The sequence below is a fragment of the Oncorhynchus nerka genome, unplaced genomic scaffold (genome assembly GCF_034236695.1).
Source record: "Oncorhynchus nerka isolate Pitt River unplaced genomic scaffold, Oner_Uvic_2.0 unplaced_scaffold_810, whole genome shotgun sequence".
NCBI lineage: Eukaryota > Metazoa > Chordata > Actinopteri > Salmoniformes > Salmonidae > Oncorhynchus > Oncorhynchus nerka.
The window spans coordinates 90625-114879 of record NW_027040445.1 but is presented as its reverse complement, the minus strand read 5'-3'; the positions used below and the strand labels follow the sequence as shown (position 1 = coordinate 114879).

The window sequence follows — 24255 nt, the reverse complement described above, 5'->3', positions numbered from 1 at the left end:
CTCTCTGAGATATTAACTAGACAACTAGAGGAGCAGGGTTCTCTCTCTGAGATATTAACTAGACAACTAGAGGAGCAGGGTTCTCTCTCTGAGATATTAACTAGACAACTAGAGGAGCAGGGTTCTCTCTCTGAGATATTAACTGACAACTAGAGGAGCAGGGTTCTCTCTGAGATATTAACTAGACAACTAGAGGAGCAGGGTTCTCTCTCTGAGATATTAACTAGACAACTAGAGGAGCAGGGTTCTCTCTCTGAGATATTAACTAGACAACTAGAGGAGCAGGGTTCTCTCTCTGAGATATTAACTAGGGGAGCAGGGTTCTCTCTCTGAGATATTAACTAGACAACTAGAGGAACAGGGTTCTCTCTCTGAGATATTAACTAGACAACTAGAGGAGCAGGGTTCTCTCTGAGATATTAACTAGACAACTAGAGGAGCAGGGTTCTCTCTCTGAGATATTAACTAGACAACTAGAGGAGCAGGGTTCTCTCTCTGAGATATTAACTAGACAACTAGAGGAACAGGGATCTCTCTCTGAGATATTAACTAGACAACTAGAGGAGCAGGGTTCTCTCTCTGAGATATTAACTAGACAACTAGAGGAGCAGGGTTCTCTCTGAGATATTAACTAGAGGAGCAGGGTTCTCTCTGAGATATTAACTAGAGGAGCAGGGTTCTCTCTGAGATATTAACTAGAGGAGCAGGGTTCTCTCTGAGATATTAACTAGACAACTAGAGGAGCAGGGTTCTCTCTGAGATATTAACTAGAGGAGCAGGGTTCTCTCTGAGATATTAACTAGACAACTAGAGGAGCAGGGTTCTCTCTCTGAGATATTAACTAGACAACTAGAGGAGCAGGGTTCTCTCTCTGAGATATTAACTAGACAACTAGAGGAGCAGGGTTCTCTCTGAGATATTAACTAGACAACTAGAGGAGCAGGGTTCTCTCTGAGATATTAACTAGACAACTAGAGGAGCAGGGTTCTCTCTGAGATATTAACTAGAGGAGCAGGGTTCTCTCTCTGAGATATTAACTAGAGGAGCAGGGTTCTCTCTGAGATATTAACTAGACAACTAGAGGAGCAGGGTTCTCTCTCTGAGATATTAACTAGACAACTAGAGGAACAGGGTTCTCTCTGAGATATTAACTAGACAACTAGAGGAGCAGGGTTCTCTCTCTGAGATATTAACTAGACAACTAGAGGAGCAGGGTTCTCTCTCTGAGATATTAACTAGACAACTAGAGGAGCAGGGTTCTCTCTCTGAGATATTAACTAGACAACTAGAGGAGCAGGGTTCTCTCTGAGATATTAACTAGACAACTAGAGGAACAGGGTTCTCTCTCTGAGATATTAACTAGACAACTAGAGGAGCAGGTTCTCTCTCTGAGATATTAACTAGAGGAGCAGGGTTCTCTCTGAGATATTAACTAGACAACTAGAGGAACAGGGTTCTCTCTCTGAGATATTAACTAGACAACTAGGGGAGCAGGGTTCTCTCTCTGAGATATTAACTAGAGGAACAGGGTTCTCTCTGAGATATTAACTAGACAACTAGAGGAACAGGGTTCTCTCTCTGAGATATTAACTAGACAACTAGAGGAGCAGGGTTCTCTCTGAGATATTAACTAGAGGAGCAGGGTTCTCTCTGAGATATTAACTAGACAACTAGAGGAGCAGGGTTCTCTCTCTGAGATATTAACTAGACAACTAGAGGAGCAGGGTTCTCTCTCTGAGATATTAACTAGACAACTAGAGGAGCAGGGTTCTCTCTCTGAGATATTAACTAGACAACTAGAGGAGCAGGGTTCTCTCTCTGAGATATTAACTAGACAACTAGAGGAGCAGGGTTCTCTCTGAGATATTAACTAGACAACTAGAGGAGCAGGGTTCTCTCTCTGAGATATTAACTAGACAACTAGAGGAGCAGGGTTCTCTCTCTGAGATATTAACTAGACAACTAGAGGAGCAGGGTTCTCTCTCTGAGATATTAACTAGGGGAGCAGGGTTCTCTCTCTGAGATATTAACTAGACAACTAGAGGAACAGGGTTCTCTCTCTGAGATATTAACTAGACAACTAGAGGAGCAGGGTTCTCTCTCTGAGATATTAACTAGACAACTAGAGGAGCAGGGTTCTCTCTCTGAGATATTAACTAGACAACTAGAGGAACAGGGTTCTCTCTGAGATATTAACTAGACAACTAGAGGAGCAGGGTTCTCTCTCTGAGATATTAACTAGACAACTAGAGGAGCAGGGTTCTCTCTCTGAGATATTAACTAGACAACTAGAGGAGCAGGGTTCTCTCTGAGATATTAACTAGACAACTAGAGGAGCAGGGTTCTCTCTCTGAGATATTAACTAGACAACTAGAGGAGCAGGGTTCTCTCTCTGAGATATTAACTAGACAACTAGAGGAGCAGGGTTCTCTCTCTGAGATATTAACTAGCCAACTAGAGGAACAGGGTTCTCTCTCAGAGTTATTAACTAGACAACTAGAGGAACAGGGTTCTCTCTCTGAGATATTAAGTAGACAACTAGAGGAGCAGGGTTCTCTCTCTGAGATATTAACTAGAGGAGCAGGGTTCTCTCTGAGATATTAACTAGACAACTAGAGGAGCAGGGTTCTCTCTCTGAGATATTAACTAGGGGAGCAGGGTTCTCTCTCTGAGATATTAACTAGACAACTAGAGGAGCAGGATTCTCTCTCTGAGATATTAACTAGACAACTAGAGGAGCAGGGTTCTCTCTCTGAGATATTAACTAGACAACTAGAGGAGCAGGGTTCTCTCTCTGAGATATTAACTAGAGGAGCAGGGTTCTCTCTGAGATATTAACTAGAGGAGCAGGGTTCTCTCTGAGATATTAACTAGACAACTAGAGGAGCAGGGTTCTCTCTCTGAGATATTAACTAGGGGAGCAGGGTTCTCTCTCTGAGATATTAAGTAGACAACTAGAGGAACAGGGTTCTCTCTGAGATATTAACTAGACAACTAGAGGAGCAGGGTTCTCTCTGAGATATTAACTAGACAACTAGAGGAGCAGGGTTCTCTCTGAGATATTAACTAGACAACTAGAGGAACAGGGTTCTCTCTCTGAGATATTAACTAGACAACTAGAGGAGCAGGGTTCTCTCTCTGAGATATTAACTAGACAACTAGAGGAGCAGGGTTCTCTCTGAGATATTAACTAGACAACTAGAGGAACAGGGTTCTCTCTCTGAGATATTAACTAGAGGAGCAGGGTTCTCTCTCTGAGATATTAACTAGAGGAGCAGGGTTCTCTCTGAGATATTAACTAGACAACTAGAGGAGCAGGGTTCTCTCTCTGAGATATTAACTAGAGGAGCAGGGTTCTCTCTCTGAGATATTAAGTAGACAACTAGAGGAGCAGGGTTCTCTCTCTGAGATATTAACTAGAGGAGCAGGGTTCTCTCTGAGATATTAACTAGACAACTAGAGGAACAGGGTTCTCTCTCTGAGATATTAACTAGACAACTAGAGGAGCAGGGTTCTCTCTCTGAGATATTAACTAGACAACTAGAGGAGCAGGGTTCTCTCTCTGAGATATTAACTAGACAACTAGGGGAGCAGGGTTCTCTCTCTGAGATATTAACTAGACAACTAGAGGAGCAGGGTTCTCTCTCTGAGATATTAACTAGACAACTAGAGGAGCAGGGTTCTCTCTCTGAGATATTAACTAGACAACTAGAGGAGCAGGGTTCTCTCTGAGATATTAACTAGACAACTAGAGGAGCAGGGTTCTCTCTCTGAGATATTAACTAGGGGAGCAGGGTTCTCTCTCTGAGATATTAACTAGACAACTAGAGGAGCAGGGTTCTCTCTGAGATATTAACTAGACAACTAGAGGAGCAGGGTTCTCTCTCTGAGATATTAACTAGACAACTAGAGGAGCAGGGTTCTCTCTGAGATATTAACTAGACAACTAGAGGATATTAACTAGCAGGGTTCTTCTCTGAGATATTAACTAGACAACTAGAGGAGCAGGGTTCTCTGAGATATTAACTAGACAACTAGAGGAGCAGGGTTCTCTGAGATATTAACTAGACAACTAGAGGGGTTCTCTCTGAGAGCAACTAGAGTTCTCTCTCTGAGATATTAACTAGACAACTAGAGGAGCAGGGTTCTCTCTCTGAGATATTAACTAGACAACTAGAGGAGCAGGGTTCTCTCTCTGAGATATTAACTAGACAACTAGAGGAGCAGGGTTCTCTCTCTGAGATATTAACTAGACAACTAGAGGAACAGGGTTCTCTCTCTGAGATATTAACTAGACAACTAGAGGAGCAGGGTTCTCTCTGAGATATTAACTAGAGGAGCAGGGTTCTCTCTGAGATATTAACTAGAGGAGCAGGGTTCTCTCTGATATATTAACTAGACAACTAGAGGAGCAGGGTTCTCTCTGAGATATTAACTAGAGGAGCAGGGTCCTACCTCTGCTGTCTCTGAAGTCTTGGTGTGTGGGGGGGTAGTGTTTGCAGAGTCTCTCCAGAATCAGTTTGTAGTGCAGCAGACGATGCAGGGGGCGTAGCAGGAACATGTTCAGGGACAGGTAACACACCTTCTGCTGCTCAAACTCTCGACACACTTCCTGCAGCCGCTGGGAGGCACGGCAGGAACGCTCCAACTCAACCAACACCTCACCGTGACGCTGCAGGTGGGGCGTCAACTGCTGCTGGGGCAGAGAGGAGAGGGTTAGGGGAGAGGAGAGGGGTTAGGGGAGGGGAGGGGGCGGGGTTAGGGAGAAGATGTAGGGGTTAGGGGGAGAGGAGAGGGTTAGGGGGAGAGGGGTTAGGGAGAGAGTTAGGGAGAGGGTTAGGGAGAGGAGAGGGGTTAGGAGGAGAGGAGAGGGGTTAGGGAGAGAGAGAGGGGTTAGAGGGAGAGGAGAGGGGTTAGGGGAGAGGAGAGGGGTTAGAGAGAGAGGGAGAGGGGTTAGGGGGAGAGGAGAGGGGTTAGAGAGAGAGGAGAGGGGTTAGGGAGAGAGGAGAGGGTTAGGGGAGAGGAGGGGTTAGGGGGAGAGGAGAGGGGTTAGGGGGAGAGGAGAGGGGTTAGGGAGAAGATGTAGGGGTTAGGGGAGAGGAGAGGGTTAGGGAGAGGGTTAGGGGAGAGGGAGAGGGTTAGGGAGAGAGGTTAGGGAGAGAGGAGAGGGGTTAGGGGGAGAGAGAGGGGTTAGGGAGAGAGAGAGGGTTAGAGAGAGAGGGAGAGGGGTTAGGGGAGAGGAGAGGGTTAGGGAGAGAGGAGAGGGGTTAGGGAGAGAGGAGAGGGGTTAGGGAGAGAGGAAAGGGGTTAGAGAGAGGGAGAGGGGTTAGGGGAGAGGAGAGGGGTTAGGGGAGAGGAGAGGGGTTAGGGAGAAGATGTAGGGGTTAGGGGAGAGGAGAGGGGTTAGGGGAGAGGGGTTAGGGGAGTGGAGAGGGGTTAGGGGAGAGGAGAGGGGTTAGGGAGAGAGGTTAGGGAGAGAGGAGAGGGGTTAGGGAGAGGGGTTAGGGGGAGAGGAGGGGTTAGGGAGAGAGGAGGAAGGAGGGTTAGGGAGAGAGGAGAGGGGTTAGGGGAGAGGAGAGGGGGTTAGGGAGAGAGGAGAGGGGTTAGGGAGAGGAGAGGGGTTAGAGAGAGGAGAGGGGGGGTTAGGGAGAGAGGAGAGGGTTAGGGAGATGAGAGGGGTTAGGGAGAGAGAGGGGTTAGGGGAGATGAGAGGGGTTGGGAGAGAGGAGAGGGGGTAGGGGAGAGGAGAGGGGTTAGGGGAGAGGGGTTAAAGGCGGAGAGGGGTTAGGGGGAGAGGAGAGGGGTTAGGGGGAGAGGAGAGGGGTTAGAGAGAGAGGGAGGGGTTAGGAGGAGAGGGGTTAGGAGGAGAGGGGTTAGGGAGAGAGAGAGGGGTTAGGGGAGAGGAGAGGGGTTAGGGGAGAGGGAGAGGGGTTAGGGAGAGGAGAGGGGTTAGGGGAGAGGAGAGGGGTTAGGGAGAGGGGAGGGTTAGGGAGAGATTAGAGGGGTTAGGGGGGAGGAGAGGGGTTAGGGAGAGGAGAGTGGTAGGTTAGGTAGAAGATGTAGGGGTTAGAGAGAGAGGAGAGGGGTAGGTTAGGTAGAAGATGTATTAGAGAGGGAGGGGTTAGAGAGAGAGGGGTAGGTTAGGTAGAAGATGTAGGAGTTAGAGAGAGAGGAGAGGGGTTAGGTAGAAGATGTAGGGGTTAGGGAGAGAGGAGAGGGTAGGTTAGGTAGAAGATGTAGGGGTTAGAGAGAGAGAGAGAGGTTAGGTAGAAGTTGTAGTGGTTAGAGAGAGGAGAGGGGTAGGTTAGGTAGAAGATGTAGGGGTTAGAGAGAGTAGAGGGGTAGGTTAGGTAGAAGATGTAGGGGTTAGAGAGAGAGGAGAGGGGGTAGGTTAGGTAGAAGATGTAGGGGTTAGGGAGAGAGGAGAGGGGTTAGGTAGAAGATGTAGGGGTTAGGGAGAGAGGAGAGGGGTTAGAGAGAAGATGTAGGAGTTAGAGAGAGAGGTAGGTTAGGTAGAAGATGTAGGGGTTAGAGAGAGAGGAGAGGGGTTAGAGAGAGGGAGAGGGGTAGGGGGAGAGGAGAGGGGTTAGGGGAGAGGAGAGGGGTTAGGTAGAGAGGAGAGGGGTAGGTTGGGTAGAAGATGTAGGGGTTAGAGAGGAGAGGGGGGTAGGTTAGGTAGAAGATGTAGGGGTTAGAGAGAGAGAGAGGGGTAGGTTAGGTAGAAGATGTAGGGGTTAGAGAGAGAGGAGAGGGGTTAGAGAGAGAGGAGAGGGGTTAGGGAGAGAGGAGAGGGGTAGGTTAGGTAGAAGATGTAGGGGTTAGGGAGAGAGGAGAGGGGTAGGTTAGGTAGAAGATGTAGGGGTAGGTTAGGTAGAAGATGTAGGGGTTAGAGAGAGAGGTGAGGGGTTAGAGAGAGAGGAGAGGGGTTAGGGAGAGAGGAGAGGGGTTAGAGAGAGAGAAGAGGGGTTAGGGAGAGAGGAGAGGGGTTAGAGAGAGAGGAGAGGGGTAGGTTGGGTAGAAGATGTAGGGGTTAGAGAGAGAGGAGAGGGGTAGGTTAGGTAGAAGATGTAGGGGTTAGGGACAGAGGAGAGGGGTTAGGGACAGAGGAGAGGGGTTAGAGAGAGAGGAGAGGGTTTAGGTAGAAGATGTAGGGGTTAGAGAGAGGAGAGGGTAGGTTAGGTAGAAGATGTAGGGGTTAGAGAGAGGAGAGGGGTAGGTTGGGTAGAAGATGTAGGGGTTAGAGAGAGGAGAGGGGTTAGAGAGAGGAGGGGGTTAGGGAGAGAGGAGAGGGTAGGTTAGGTAGAAGATGTAGGGGTTAGGGACAGAGGAGAGGTTAGGGAGTTAGAGAGAGAGGGAGAGGGGTAGGTTGGGTAGAAGATGTAGGGGTTAGAGAGAGAGGAGAGGGTAGGTTAGGTAGAAGATGTAGGGGTTAGGGACAGAGGAGAGGGGTTAGGGACAGAGGAGAGGGGTTAGAGAGAGAGGAGAGGGGTAGGTTAGGTAGAAGATGTAGGGGTTAGAGAGAGAGGAGAGGGGTAGGTTAGGTAGAAGATGTAGGGGTTAGAGTAGAGGGATAGAAGATGTAGGGGTTAGAGAGAGAGGAGAGGGGTTAGAGAGAGAGGAGAGGGGTTAGGGAGAGAGGAGAGGGTAGGTTAGGTAGAAGATGTAGGGGTTAGGGAGAGAGGAGAGGGGTAGGTTAGGTAGAAGATGTAGGGGTAGGTTAGGTAGAAGATGTAGGGGTTAGAGAGAGAGGTGAGGGGTTAGAGAGAGGAGAGGGGTTAGGGGAGAGGGAGAGGGTTAGAGAGAGAGGAGAGGGGTTAGGGAGAGAGGGAGAGGGGTTAGAGAGAGGAGAGGGGTAGGTTGGGTAGAAGATGTAGGGGTTAGAGAGAGAGGAGAGGGGTAGGTTAGGTAGAAGATGTAGGGGTTAGGGACAGAGGAGAGGGGTTAGGGACAGAGGAGAGGGGTTAGAGAGAGAGGAGAGGGGTAGGTTAGGTAGAAGATGTAGGGGTTAGAGAGAGAGGAGAGGGGTAGGTTAGGTAGAAGATGTAGGGGATAGAGAGAGAGGAGAGGGGTAGGTTAGGTAGAAGATGTAGGGGTTAGAGAGAGAGGAGAGGGGTTAGGGACAGAGGACTGTTAGCTGCTCCTGTATAGATGCCAACCCCATGTGATTATCATGACCAACCCCATGCGATACTCCTAGATATTCATCAGATGGCTGTAACTCCACCTATAACCCACAGGTCATTACTCTGAGGACATGTTGAAGGGAACGATATCCACGTCTACTGTACCTTTAACCCCTGAGTGTCCTTCAGCATGACGTCACCCACAGGTCATTACTCTGAGGACATGTTGAAGGGAACGATATCCACGTCTACTGTACCTTTAACCCCTGAGCGTCTTTCAGCATGACGTCACCCACAGGTCATTACTCTGAGGACATGTTGAAGGGAACGATATCCACGTCTACTGGTACCTTTAACCCCTGAGTGTCCTTCAGCATGACGTCACCCACAGGTCATTACTCTGAGGACATGTTGAAGGGAACGATATCCACGTCTACTGGTACCTTTAACCCCTGAACGTCCTTCAACATGACGTCACCCACAGGTCATTACTCTGAGGACATGTTGAAGGGAACGATATCCACGTCTACTGTACCTTTAACCCCTGAATGTCCTTCAGCATGACGTCACCCACAGGTCATTACTCTGAGGACATGTTGAAGGGAACGATATCCACGTCTACTGTACCTTTAACCCCTGAATGTCCTTCAGCATGACGTCACCCACAGGTCATTACTCTGAGGACATGTTGAAGGGAACGATATCCACGTCTACTGTACCTTTAACCCTGAATGTCCTTCAGCATGACGTCACCCACAGGTCATTACTCTGAGGTCATGTTGAAGGGAACGATATCCACGTCTACTGTACCTTTAACCCTGAATGTCCTTCAGCATGACGTCACCCACAGGTCATTACTCTGAGGACATGTTGAAGGAACGATATCCACGTCTACTGTACCTTTAACCCCTGAATGTTCTTCAGCATGACGTCACCCACAGGTCATTACTCTGAGGACATGTTGAAGGAACGATATCCACGTCTACTGTACCTTTAACCCCTGAATGTCCTTCAGCATGACGTCACCCACAGGTCATTACTCTGAGGACATGTTGAAGGGAACGATATCCACGTCTACTGTACCTTTAACCCCTGAATGTCCTTCAGCATGACGTCACCCACAGGTCATTACTCTGAGGTCATGTTGAAGGGAACGATATCCACGTCTACTGTACCTTTAACCCCTGAATGTCCTTCAGCATGACGTCACCCACAGGTCATTACTCTGAGGACATGTTGAAGGGAACGATATCCACGTCTACTGTACCTTTAACCCCTGAATGTTCTTCAGCATGACGTCACCGACACGCTGGTAGTCTCCTTTAATGTGGGCGTTGGACCGCCCCTCCCTGGTGACAGAGAGAAATCAACATGGTTACCTGCTGCTGAGCCTGACCCTGCAGGAGACAGACAGACAGACAGTGTTTCCTCTCTCAGTGACACCACAGTGAGGGGCAAGTGGAGAAACAACATGGTTACCTGCTGCTGAGCCTGACCCTGCAGGAGACAGACAGACAGACAGTGTTTCCTCTCTCAGTGACACCACAGTGAGGGGCAAGTGGAGAAACAACATCACTCATTCAGTAAACCATCTGTCCATCTCTAATCGAAACCACATTGCAACAGCGTGATTAACAGCCGAGAAGCATCGATCCCCTTCCTGTGATTGGTTGAGAGAGTTATGACACGTTGACTGCATTCCTGAGATTCTCCAACCCACATATAGAATGTGCCACATGTACCCTTACTAGAGAACACTGAGCTAATCGGCGTAGTTACACAGCTCCACCAGCAGATGGGGTAGTTACACAGCTCCACCAGCAGATGGGGTAGTTACACAGCTCCACCAGCAGATGGGGTAGTTACACAGCTCCACCAGCAGATGGGGTAGTTACACAGCTCCACCAGCAGATGGGGTAGTGGAGCAGTATTCACTAGGTCTGTCCTCTCAGAGGAGTAGTATACACTAGGTCTGTCCTCTCAGAGGAGCAGTATACACTAGGTCTGTCCTCTCAGAGGAGTAGTATTCACTAGGTCTGTCCTCTCAGAGGAGCAGTATTCACTAGGTCTGTCCTCTCAGAGCAGTATACACTAGGTCTGTCCTCTCAGAGGAGTAGTATTAACTAGGTCTGTCCTCTCAGAGCAGTATTCACTAGGTCTGTCCTCTCAGAGGAGTAGTATACACTAGGTCTGTCCTCTCAGAGGAGTAGTATTCACTAGGTCTGTCCTCTCAGAGGAGTAGTGTTCACTAGGTCTGTCCTCTCAGAGGAGCAGTATTCACTAGGTCTGTCCTCTCAGAGCAGTATACACTAGGTCTGTCCTCTCAGAGGAGTAGTATTCACTAGGTCTGTCCTCTCAGAGGAGCAGTATTCACTAGGTCCGTCCTCTCAGAGGAGCAGTATTCACTAGGTCTGTCCTCTCAGAGGAGCAGTATTCACTAGGTCCGTCCTCTCAGAGGAGTAGTATACACTAGGTCTGTCCTCTCAGAGGAGCAGTATACACTAGGTCTGTCCTCTCAGAGCAGTATACACTAGGTCTGTCCTCTCAGAGGAGTAGTATTCACTAGGTCTGTCCTCTCAGAGCAGTATTCACTAGGTCTGTCCTCTCAGAGCAGTATTCACTAGGTCTGTCCTCTCAGAGGAGCAGTATTCACTAGGTCTGTCCTCTCAGAGGAGCAGTATTCACTAGGTCTGTCCTCTCAGAGGAGTAGTATTCACTAGGTCTGTCCTCTCAGAGCAGTATTCACTAGGTCTGTCCTCTCAGAGGAGCAGTATTCACTAGGTCTGTCCTCTCAGAGGAGCAGTATACACTAGGTCTGTCCTCTCAGAGGAGCAGTATTCACTAGGTCTGTCCTCTCAGAGGAGCAGTATTCACTAGGTCTGTCCTCTCAGAGGAGCAGTATTCACTAGGTCTGTCCGCTCAGAGGAGCATTATTCACTAGGTCTGTCCTCTCAGAGGAGCAGTATTCACTAGGTCTGTCCTCTCAGAGGAGCAGTATTCACTAGGTCTGTCCTCTCAGAGGAGCAGTATTCACTAGGTCTGTCCTCTCAGAGGAGCAGTATTCACTAGGTCTGTCCGCTCAGAGGAGCATTATTCACTAGGTCTGTCCTCTCAGAGGAGCAGTATACACTAGGTCTGTCCTCTCAGAGCAGTGTTCACTAGGTCTGTCCTCTCAGAGGAGTAGTGTTCACTAGGTCTGTCCTCTCAGAGGAGCAGTATTCACTAGGTCTGTCCTCTCAGAGGAGTAGTATTCACTAGGTCTGTCCTCTCAGAGGAGTAGTATTCACTAGGTCTGTCCTCTCAGAGGAGCAGTATTCACTAGGTCTGTCCTCTCAGAGGAGCAGTATTCACTAGGTCTGTCCTCTCAGAGGAGTAGTATTCACTAGGTCTGTCCTCTCAGAGGAGCAGTATTCACTAGGTCTGTCCTCTCAGAGCAATATTCACTAGGTCTGTCCTCTCAGAGGAGCAGTATTCACTAGGTCTGTCCTCTCAGAGCAGTATTCACTAGGTCTGTCCTCTCAGAGCAGTATTCACTAGGTCTGTCCTCTCAGAGGGAGTATTCACTAGGTCTGTCCTCTCAGAGGAGCAGTATTCACTAGGTCTGTCCTCTCAGAGGAGCAGTATACACTAGGTCTGTCCTCTCAGAGGAGCAGTATTCACTAGGTCTGTCCTCTCAGAGGAGTAGTATACACTAGGTCTGTCCTCTCAGAGCAGTATTCACTAGGTCTGTCCTCTCAGAGGAGTAGTATTCACTAGGTCTGTCCTCTCAGAGCAGTATTCACTAGGTCTGTCCTCTCAGAGGAGCAGTATTCACTAGGTCTGTCCTCTCAGAGGAGCAGTATTCACTAGGTCTGTCCTCTCAGAGCAGTATTCACTAGGTCTGTCCTCTCAGAGCAGTATTCACTAGGTCTGTCCTCTCAGAGGAGTATTCACTAGGTCTGTCCTCTCAGAGGAGCAGTATTCACTAGGTCTGTCCTCTCAGAGGAGCAGTATACACTAGGTCTGTCCTCTCAGAGGAGCAGTATTCACTAGGTCTGTCCTCTCAGAGGAGTAGTATTCACTAGGTCTGTCCTCTCAGAGGAGTATTCACTAGGTCTGTCCTCTCAGAGGAGTAGTATTCACTAGGTCTGTCCTCTCAGAGGAGCAGTATTCACTAGGTCTGTCCTCTCAGAGGAGCAGTATACACTAGGTCTGTCCTCTCAGAGTAGTATTCACTAGGTCTGTCCTCTCAGAGCAGTATTCACTAGGTCTGTCCTCTCAGAGGAGTAGTATTCACTAGGTCTGTCCTCTCAGAGCAGTATTCACTAGGTCTGTCCTCTCAGAGGAGCAGTATACACTAGGTCTGTCCTCTCAGAGCAGTATACACTAGGTCTGTCCTCTCAGAGGAGTAGTATTCACTAGGTCTGTCCTCTCAGAGGAGTAGTATTCACTAGGTCTGTCCTCTCAGAGGAGCAGTATTCACTAGGTCTGTCCTCTCAGAGGAGTAGTATTCACTAGGTCTGTCCTCTCAGAGGAGCAGTATTCACTAGGTCTGTCCTCTCAGAGCAGTATTCACTAGGTCTGTCCTCTCAGAGGAGTATTCACTAGGTCTGTCCTCTCAGAGGAGCAGTATTCACTAGGTCTGTCCTCTCAGAGGAGCAGTATACACTAGGTCTGTCCTCTCAGAGGAGCAGTATTCACTAGGTCTGTCCTCTCAGAGGAGTAGTATACACTAGGTCTGTCCTCTCAGAGCAGTATTCACTAGGTCTGTCCTCTCAGAGGAGTAGTATTCACTAGGTCTGTCCTCTCAGAGCAGTATTCACTAGGTCTGTCCTCTCAGAGGAGCAGTATTCACTAGGTCTGTCCTCTCAGAGGAGTATTCACTAGGTCTGTCCTCTCAGAGCAGTATTCACTAGGTCTGTCCTCTCAGAGGAGTAGTATACACTAGGTCTGTCCTCTCAGAGCAGTATTCACTAGGTCTGTCCTCTCAGAGGAGTAGTATTCACTAGGTCTGTCCTCTCAGAGGAGCAGTATACACTAGGTCTGTCCTCTCAGAGGAGTAGTATACACTAGGTCTGTCCTCTCAGAGCAGTATTCACTAGGTCTGTCCTCTCAGAGGAGTAGTATTCACTAGGTCTGTCCTCTCAGAGGAGCAGTATTCACTAAAACTGTCCTCTCAGTGTTCCACGGGGTCTCTGATGGGTCGTCCACCAGGGGTCTCTGATGGGTCGTCCACCAGGGGTCTCTGATGGGTCGTCCACCAGGGGTCTCTGATGGGCCGTCCACCAGGGGTCTCTGATGGGTCGTCCACCAGGGTCTGATGGGTCGTCCACCAGGGTCTGATGGGTCGTCCACCAGGGGTCTCTGATGGGTCGTCCACCGGGGGTCTGATGGGTCGTCCACTGGGGGTCTCTGATGGGCCGTCCACCGGGGGTCTCTGATGGGTCGTCCACCGGGGGTCTGATGGGTCGTCCACCAGGGGTCTCTGATGGGCCGTCCACCAGGGGTCTCTGATGGGCAGTCCACCAGGTGTATCTGATCGGTCGTCCACTGGGTCTCTGATGGGTCGTCCACCGGGGGTCTCTGATGGGTCGTCCACCAGGGTCTGATGGGTCGTCCACCAGGGGTCTCTGATGGGTCGTCCACCAGGGGTCTCTGATGATGATCAGTCCTGTATGACCGGCTGCTGTAGTGACTCACTGAAGAGTGGTGCTGAAAACCTGGACGTACACACACACACACACACACACACACACACACACACACTCCTCACCACTGCTGCAGCCTCTGCTCCACCTCCTTGAGGAAGGCCTGGTGTAACTGATAGACTGGATCATAGTTGGTGTTGATCAGGGTCCTCACTGAGTCTGGCAGGATGTCCTCTTTACCCAGCACAGCCTGGAACCACTGAGACAACACAGCTGTTAGACTAGCCTGGAACCACTGAGACAACACAGCTGTTAGACTACCTCTTTACCCAGCACAGCCTGGAACCACTGAGACAACACAGCTGTTAGACTAGCCTGGAACCACTGAGACAACACAGCTGTTAGACTACCTCTTTACCCAGCACAGCCTGGAACCACTGGGACAACACAGCTGTTAGACTAGCCTGGAACCACTGAGACAACACAGCTGTTAGACTACCTCTTTACCCAGCACAGCCTGGAACCACTGAGACAACACAGCTGTTAGACTACCTCTTTACCCAGCACAGCCTGGAACCACTGAGACAACACAGCTGTTAGACTAGCCTGGAACCACTGAGACAACACAGCTGTTAGACTACCTCTTTACCCAGCACAGCCTGGAACCACTGAGACAACACAGCTGTTAGACTACCTCTTTACCCAGCACAGCCTGGAACCACTGAGACAACACAGCTGTTAGACTACCTCTTTACCCAGCACAGCCTGGAACCACTGAGACAACACAGCTGTTAGACTAGCCTGGAACCACTGAGACAACACAGCTGTTAGACTACCTCTTTACCCAGCACAGCCTGGAACCACTGGGACAACACAGCTGTTAGACTAGCCTGGAACCACTGAGACAACACAGCTGTTAGACTAGCCTGGAACCACTGAGACACAACACAGCTGTTAGACTAGCCTGGAACCACTGGGACAACACAGCTGTTAGACTAGCCTGGAACCACTGAGACAACACAGCTGTTAGACTACCTCTTTACCCAGCACAGCCTGGAACCACTGAGACAACACAGCTGTTAGACTAGCCTGGAACCACTGAGACAACACAGCTGTTAGACTACCTCTTTACCCAGCACAGCCTGGAACCACTGGGACAACACAGCTGTTAGACTAGCCTGGAACCACTGAGACAACACAGCTGTTAGACTACCTCTTTACCCAGCACAGCCTGGAACCACTGAGACAACACAGCTGTTAGACTACCTCTTTACCCAGCACAGCCTGGAACCACTGGGACAACACAGCTGTTAGACTAGCCTGGAACCACTGAGACAACACAGCTGTTAGACTAGCCTGGAACCACTGAGACACAACACAGCTGTTAGACTAGCCTGGAACCACTGGGACAACACAGCTGTTAGACTAGCCTGGAACCACTGAGACACAACACAGCTGTTAGACTAGCCTGGAACCACTGGGACAACACAGCTGTTAGACTAGCCTGGAACCACTGAGACAACACAGCTGTTAGACTACCTCTTTACCCAGCACAGCCTGGAACCACTGAGACAACACAGCTGTTAGACTAGCCTGGAACCACTGAGACAACACAGCTGTTAGACTACCTCTTACCCAGCACAGCCTGGAACCACTGGGACAACACAGCTGTTAGACTAGCCTGGAACCACAGACAACACAGCTGTTAGACTACCTCTTTACCCAGCACAGCCTGGAACCACTGAGACAACACAGCTGTTAGACTAGCCTGGAACCACTGAGACAACACAGCTGTTAGACTACCTCTTTACCCAGCACAGCCTGGAACCACTGGGACAACACAGCTGTTAGACTAGCCTGGAACCACTGAGACAACACAGCTGTTAGACTACCTCTTTACCCAGCACAGCCTGGAACCACTGAGACAACACAGCTGTTAGACTAGCCTGGAACCACTGAGACAACACAGCTGTTAGACTACCTCTTTACCCAGCACAGCCTGGAACCACTGAGACAACACAGCTGTTAGACTACCTCTTTACCCAGCACAGCCTGGAACCACTGGGACAACACAGCTGTTAGACTAGCCTGGAACCACTGAGACAACACAGCTGTTAGACTAGCCTGGAACCACTGAGACACAACACAGCTGTTAGACTAGCCTGGAACCACTGGGACAACACAGCTGTTAGACTAGCCTGGAACCACTGAGACACAACACAGCTGTTAGACTAGCCTGGAACCACTGGGACAACACAGCTGTTAGACTAGCCTGGAACCACTGAGACAACACAGCTGTTAGACTACCTCTTTACCCAGCACAGCCTGGAACCACTGAGACAACACAGCTGTTAGACTAGCCTGGAACCACTGAGACAACACAGCTGTTAGACTACCTCTTTACCCAGCACAGCCTGGAACCACTGGGACAACACAGCTGTTAGACTAGCCTGGAACCACTGAGACAACACAGCTGTTAGACTACCTCTTTACCCAGCACAGCCTGGAACCACTGAGACAACACAGCTGTTAGACTAGCCTGGAACCACTGAGACAACACAGCTGTTAGACTACCTCTTTACCCAGCACAGCCTGGAACCACTGGGACAACACAGCTGTTAGACTAGCCTGGAACCACTGAGACAACACAGCTGTTAGACTACCTCTTTACCCAGCACAGCCTGGAACCACTGCAAATACAGCTGTTAGACTACCTGGAACCACTGAGACAACACAGCTGTTAGACTAGCCAGCCTGGAACCACTGAGACAACACAGCTGTTAGACTAGCCTGGAACCACTGAGACAACACAGCTGTTAGACTACCTCTTTACCCAGCACAGCCTGGAACCACTGGACAACACAGCTGTTAGACTAACCACTGAGACAACACAGCTGTTAGACAGCCTGGAACCACTGGAGACAACACAGCTGTTAGACTACCTGGAACCACTGGGACCCAGCACAGCCTGAACCACTGAGACAACACAGCTGTTAGACTAGCCTGGAACCACTGAGACAACACAGCTGTTAGACTACCCTGTTACCCAGCACAGCCTGGAACCACTGGGACAACACAGCTGTTAGACTAGCCTGGAACCACTGAGACAACACAGCTGTTAGACTAGCCTGGAACTTTGGGAGCCTGGAACCACTGAGACAACACAGCTGTTAGACTAGCTGTTAGACTAGCCTGGAACCACTGAGACAACACAGCTGTTAGACTAGCACAGCCTGGAACCACTGGGACAACACAGCTGTTAGACTACCTGAACCACTGGAAGACACAACACAGCTGTTAGACACCTGACCCAGCACAGCCTGGAACCACTGGGGACAACACAGCTGTTAGACTAGCCTGGAACCACTGAGACAACACAGCTGTTAGACTAGCCTGGAACTTTACCCAGCTGTTACTAGCCTGGAACCACTGAGACAACACAGCTGTTAGACTAGCCTGGAACCACTGAGACAACACAGCTGTTAGACTACCTCTTTACCCAGCACTGGAACCACTGAGACAACACAGCTGTTAGACTAGCCTGGAACCACTGAGACAACACAGCTGTTAGACTAGCCTGGAACCACAACACAGCTGTTACCCAGACAAACCACAGACTGTTAGACTACCTCTTTACCCAGCACAGCCTGGAACCACTGAGACAACACAGCTGTTAGACTACCTCTTTACCCAGCACAGCCTGGAACCACTGAGACAACACAGCTGTTAGCTACCTCTTTGGAACCACTGACACAACACAGCTGTTAGACTAGCCTGGAACCACTGAGACAACACAGCTGTTAGACTAGCCTGGAACCACTGAGACAACACAGCTGTTAGACTACCTCTTTACCCAGCACAGCCTGGAACCACTGAGACAACACAGCTGTTAGACTAGCCCTGGAACCACTGAGACAACACAGCTGTTAGACTACCTCTTTACCCAGCACAGCCTGGAACCACTGAGACAACACAGCTGTTAGACTAGCCTGGAACCACTGAGACAACACAGCTGTTAGACTAGCCTGGAACCACTGAGACAACACAGCTGTTAGACTACCTCTTTACCCAGCACAGCCTGGAACCACTGAGACAACACAGCTGTTAGCCCTGGAACCACTGAGACAACACAGCTGTTAGACTAGCCTGGAACCACTTTACACAGCTGTTGACTAGCCTGGAACCACTGAGACAACACAGCTGTTAGACTACCCAGCCAGCTTTGTTAACCCAGCACAGCCTGGAACCACTGAGACAACACAGCTGTTAGACTAGCCTGGAACCACTGAGACAACACACAACCTGGAACCACTGCAACACAGCTGTTAGACTAGCCTGGAACCACTGAGACAACACAGCTGTTAGACTACCTCTTTACCCAGCACAGCCTGGAACCACTGAGGACAACACAGCTGTTAGACTAGCCTGGAACCACTGAGACAACACAGCTGTTAGACTAGCCTCTTTACCCAGCACAGCCTGGAACCACTGGGACAACACAGCTGTTAGACAGCCTGGAACCACTGAGACAACACAACTGCCTTGAGACACAACACAGCTGTTAGACCCTGGAACCACTGGGACAACACAGCTGTTAGACCACCTGGAACCACTGAGACAACACAGCTGTTAGACTACCTCTTTACCCAGCACAGCCTGGAACCACTGGGACAACACAGCTGTTAGACTAGCCTGGAACCACTGAGACAACACAGCTGTTAGACTACCTCTTTACCCAGCACAGCCTGGAACCACTGAGACAACACAGCTGTTAGACTAGCCTGGAACCACTGAGACAACACAGCTGTTAGACTACCTCTTTACCCAGCACAGCCTGGAACCACTGAGACAACACAGCTGTTAGACTAGCCTGGAACCACTGAGACAACACAACTGTTAGACTACCTCTTTACCCAGCACAGCCTGGAACCACTGGGACACAACACAGCTGTTAGACTAGCCTGGAACCACTGAGACAACACAGCTGTTAGACTAGCCTGGAACCACTGAGACAACACAGCTGTTAGACTACCTCTTTACCCAGCACAGCCTGGAACCACTGAGACACAACACAGCTGTTAGACTAGCCTGGAACCACTGGGACAACACAGCTGTTAGACTACCTCTTTACCCAGCACAGCCTGGAACCACTGAGACAACACAGCTGTTAGACTAGCCTGGAACCACTGAGACAACACAGCTGTTAGACTACCTCTTTACCCAGCACAGCCTGGAACCACTGAGACAACACAGCTGTTAGACTAGCCTGGAACCACTGAGACAACACAGCTGTTAGACTAGCCTGGAACCACTGAGACAACACAGCTGTTAGACTACCTCTTTACCCAGCACAGCCTGGAACCACTGAGACACAACACAGCTGTTAGACTAGCCTGGAACCACTGAGACACAACACAGCTGTTAGACTACCTCTTTACCCAGCACAGCCTGGAACCACTGAGACAACACAGCTGTTAGACTACCACTTTACCCAGCACAGCCTGGAACCACTGAGACAACACAGCTGTTAGACTAGCCTGGAACCACTGAGACAACACAGCTGTTAGACTACCTCTTTACCCAGCACAGCCTGGAACCACTGAAACAACACAGCTGTTAGACTACCTCTTTACCCAGCACAGCCTGGAACCACTGAGACAACACAGCTGTTAGACTAGCCTGGAACCACTGAGACAACACAGCTGTTAGACTACCTCTTTACCCAGCACAGCCTGGAACCACTGAGACAACACAGCTGTTAGACTAGCCTGGAACCACTGAGACAACACAGCTGTTAGACTACCTCTTTACCCAGCACAGCCTGGAACCACTGGGACACAACACAGCTGTTAGACTAGCCTGGAACCACTGAGACAACACAGCTGTTAGACTAGCCTGGAACCACTGAGACAACACAGCTGTTAGACTACCTCTTTACCCAGCACAGCCTGGAACCACTGAGACACAACACAGCTGTTAGACTAGCCTGGAACCACTGGGACAACACAGCTGTTAGACTACCTCTTTACCCAGCACAGCCTGGAACCACTGAGACAACACAGCTGTTAGACTAGCCTGGAACCACTGAGACAACACAGCTGTTAGACTACCTCTTTACCCAGCACAGCCTGGAACCACTGGGACACAACACAGCTGTTAGACTAGCCTGGAACCACTGAGACAACACAGCTGTTAGACTAGCCTGGAACCACTGAGACAACACAGCTGTTAGACTACCTCTTTACCCAGCACAGCCTGGAACCACTGAGACACAACACAGCTGTTAGACTAGCCTGGAACCACTGGGACAACACAGCTGTTAGACTACCTCTTTACCCAGCACAGCCTGGAACCACTGAGACAACACAGCTGTTAGACTAGCCTGGAACCACTGAGACAACACAGCTGTTAGACTACCTCTTTACCCAGCACAGCCTGGAACCACTGAGACAACACAGCTGTTAGACTAGCCTGGAACCACTGAGACAACACAGCTGTTAGACTAGCCTGGAACCACTGAGACAACACAGCTGTTAGACTACCTCTTTACCCAGCACAGCCTGGAACCACTGAGACACAACACAGCTGTTAGACTAGCCTGGAACCACTGAGACACAACACAGCTGTTAGACTACCTCTTTACCCAGCACAGCCTGGAACCACTGAGACAACACAGCTGTTAGACTACCACTTTACCCAGCACAGCCTGGAACCACTGAGACAACACAGCTGTTAGACTAGCCTGGAACCACTGAGACAACACAGCTGTTAGACTAGCCTGGAACCACTGAGACAACACAGCTGTTAGACTACCTCTTTACCCAGCACAGCCTGGAACCACTGAAACAACACAGCTGTTAGACTACCTCTTTACCCAGCACAGCCTGGAACCACTGAGACAACACAGCTGTTAGACTACCTCTTTACCCAGCACAGCCTGGAACCACTGAGACAACACAGCTGTTAGACTAGCCTGGAACCACTGAGACAACACAGCTGTTAGACTACCTCTTTACCCAGCACAGCCTGGAACCACTGAGACAACACAGCTGTTAGACTACCTCTTTACCCAGCACAGCCTGGAACCACTGAGACAACACAGCTGTTAGACTACCTCTTTACCCAGCACAGCCTGGAACCACTGGGACAACACAGCTGTTAGACTAGCCTGGAACCACTGAGACAACACAGCTGTTAGACTACCTCTTTACCCAGCACAGCCTGGAACCACTGAGACAACACAGCTGTTAGACTACCTCTTTACCCAGCACAGCCTGGAACCACTGAGACAACACAGCTGTTAGACTACCTCTTTACCCAGCACAGCCTGGAACCACTGAGACAACACAGCTGTTAGACTAGCCTGGAACCACTGGGACACAACACAGCTGTTAGACTACCTCTTTACCCAGCACAGCCTGGAACCACTGAGACAACACAGCTGTTAGACTAGCCTGGAACCACTGAGACAACACAGCTGTTAGACTACCTCTTTACCCAGCACAGCCTGGAACCACTGGGACACAACACAGCTGTTAGACTAGCCTGGAACCACTGAGACAACACAGCTGTTAGACTAGCCTGGAACCACTGAGAAAACACAGCTGTTAGACTACCTCTTTACCCAGCACAGCCTGGAACCACTGAGACACAACACAGCTGTTAGACTAGCCTGGAACCACTGGGACAACACAGCTGTTAGACTACCTCTTTACCCAGCACAGCCTGGAACCACTGAGACACAACACAGCTGTTAGACTAGCCTGGAACCACTGAGACAACACAGCTGTTAGACTAGCCTGGAACCACTGAGACAACACAGCTGTTAGACTACCTCTTTACCCAGCACAGCCTGGAACCACTGAGACAACACAGCTGTTAGACTACCACTTTACCCAGCACAGCCTGGAACCACTGAGACAACACAGCTGTTAGACTACCACTTTACCCAGCACAGCCTGGAACCACTGAGACAACACAGCTGTTAGACTAGCCTGGAACCACTGAGACAACACAGCTGTTAGACTAGCCTGGAACCACTGAGACAACACAGCTGTTAGACTAGCCTGGAACCACTGAGACAACACAGCTGTTAGACTAGCCTGGAACCACTGAGACAACACAGCTGTTAGACTACCTCTTTACCCAGCACAGCCTGGAACCACTGAAACAACACAGCTGTTAGACTACCTCTTTACCCAGCACAGCCTGGAACCACTGAGACAACACAGCTGTTAGACTACCTCTTTACCCAGCACAGCCTGGAACCACTGAGACAACACAGCTGTTAGACTAGCCTGGAACCACTGAGACAACACAGCTGTTAGACTAGCCTGGAACCACTGAGACAACACAGCTGTTAGACTACCTCTTTACCCAGCACAGCCTGGAACCACTGAGACAACACAGCTGTTAGACTAGCCTGGAACCACTGGGACACAACACAACACAGCCTGGAACCACTGAGACAACACAGCTGTTAGACTAGCCTGGAACCACTGAGACAACACAGCTGTTAGACTACCTCTTTACCCAGCACAGCCTGGAACCACTGGGACAACACAGCTGTTAGACTACCTCTTTACCCAGCACAGCCTGGAACCACTGAAACAACACAGCTGTTAGACTAGCCTGGAACCACTGAGACAACACAGCTGTTAGACTACCTCTTTACCCAGCACAGCCTGGAACCACTGAGACAACACAGCTGTTAGACTAGCCTGGAACCACTGAGACAACACAGCTGTTAGACTACCTCTTTACCCAGCACAGCCTGGAACCACTGGGACAACACAGCTGTTAGACTACCTCTTTACCCAGCACAGCCTGGAACCACTGAAACAACACAGCTGTTAGACTAGCCTGGAACCATGGACATCAGCTGTATAGGTAGTGTAGCTGGGGGGGTCTAACCAGCTGTATAGGTAGTGTAGCTGGGGGGGTCTAACCAGCTGTATAGGTAGTGTAGCTGGGGGGGTCTAACCAGCTGTATAGGTAGTGTAGCTGGGGGGGTCTAACCAGCTGTATAGGTAGCGTAGCTGGGGGGGTCTAACCAGCTGTATAGGTAGTGTAGCTGGGGGGTCTAACCAGCTGTATAGGTAGTGTAGCTGGGGGTCTAACCAGCTGTATAGGTAGTGTAGCTGGGGTCTAACCAGCTGTATAGGTAGTGTAGCTGGGGTCTAACCAGCTGTATAGGTAGTGTAGCTGGAGGGGGGTCTAACCAGCTGTATAGGTAGTGTGGCTGGGGTCTAACCAGCTGTATAGGTAGTGTAGCTGGGGGTCTAACCAGCTGTATAGGTAGTGTAGCTGGGGGGGTCTAACCAGCTGTATAGGTAGTGTAGCTGGGGGGTTACCAGCTGTATAGGTAGTGTAGCTGGGGGGTCTAACCAGCTGTATAGGTAGTGTAGCTGGGGGGTCTAATCAGCTGTATAGGTAGTGTAGCTGGGGGGGGGGTTACCAGCTGTATAGGTAGTGTAGCTGGGGGGGTCTAACCAGCTGTATAGGTAGTGTAGCTGGGGGGTCTAATCAGCTGTATAGGTAGTGTAGCTGGGGGGTCTAACCAGCTGTATAGGTAGTGTAGCTGGGGGGGGGTATAACCAGCTGTATAGCTAGTCTAGCTGTGGGGGCTCTAACCAGCTGTAGACTATTAGTAACCGTGGTAAGACTGGTAGTAACCGTGGTAAGACTGGTAGTAACCGTGGTAAGACTGGTAGTAACCGTGGTAAGACTGGTAGTAGCTGTGGTAAGACTAGTAGTAACCATGGTCTTACCACGGTTATAACTAGTCTTACCATGGTTATAACTAGTTCTCCCAGAGTTATAATTAATCTTACCACGGTTATAACTAGTCTTACCATGGTTATAGCTAGTTCTCCCAGAGTTATAATTAATCTTACCACGGTTATAACTAGTCTTACCATGGTTATAACAAGTTTTCCCAGAGTTATAACTAGTCTTACCACAGTTATAACTAGTCTTACCATGGTTATAACTAGTTTTCCCAGAGTTATAACTAGTCTTACCGCAGTTATAACTAGTTCTCCCAGAGTTATAATTAATCTTACCATGGTTATAACTAGTCTTACCATGGTTGTAACTAGTTCTCCCAGAGTTATAACTAGTCTTACCACGGTTATAACTAGTCTTACCATGGTTATAACTAGTTTTCCCAGAGTTATAACTAGTCTTACCGCGGTTATAACTAGTTCTCCCAGAGTTATAATTAATCTTACCATGGTTATAACTAGTCTTACCATGGTTATAACTAGTTCTCCCAGAGTTATAACTAGTCTTACCACGGTTATAACTAGTCTTACCATGGTTATAACTAGTTTTCCCAGAGTTATAACTAGTCTTACCGCGGTTATAACTAGTTCTCCCAGAGTTATAATTAATCTTACCATGGTTATAACTAGTCTTACCACGGTTATAACTAGTTCTCCCAGAGTTATAAATAGTCTTACCACGGTTATAACTAGTCTTACCATGGTTATAACTAGTTTTCC

General features: G+C 49.5%; 1 protein-coding gene across 1 annotated transcript in view; it reads right to left on the bottom strand.

Moving 5' to 3' along the window:
* Positions 1 to 23838, bottom strand: part of LOC135571073 (FERM, ARHGEF and pleckstrin domain-containing protein 1-like) — a 92601-nt gene extending 68763 nt beyond the window's left edge. The window contains exons 1-4 of the mRNA XM_065016881.1: positions 23815 to 23838; positions 13876 to 14036; positions 9391 to 9472; positions 4456 to 4693 (exon numbers count right to left, since the gene is read on the bottom strand). Of these exons, the coding sequence (XP_064872953.1) occupies positions 4456 to 4693; positions 9391 to 9472; positions 13876 to 14036; positions 23815 to 23838 (505 nt within the window). The remainder of the gene's footprint in view (positions 1 to 4455; positions 4694 to 9390; positions 9473 to 13875; positions 14037 to 23814) is intronic.
* Between the last annotated feature and the right edge of the window lie 417 nt (positions 23839 to 24255).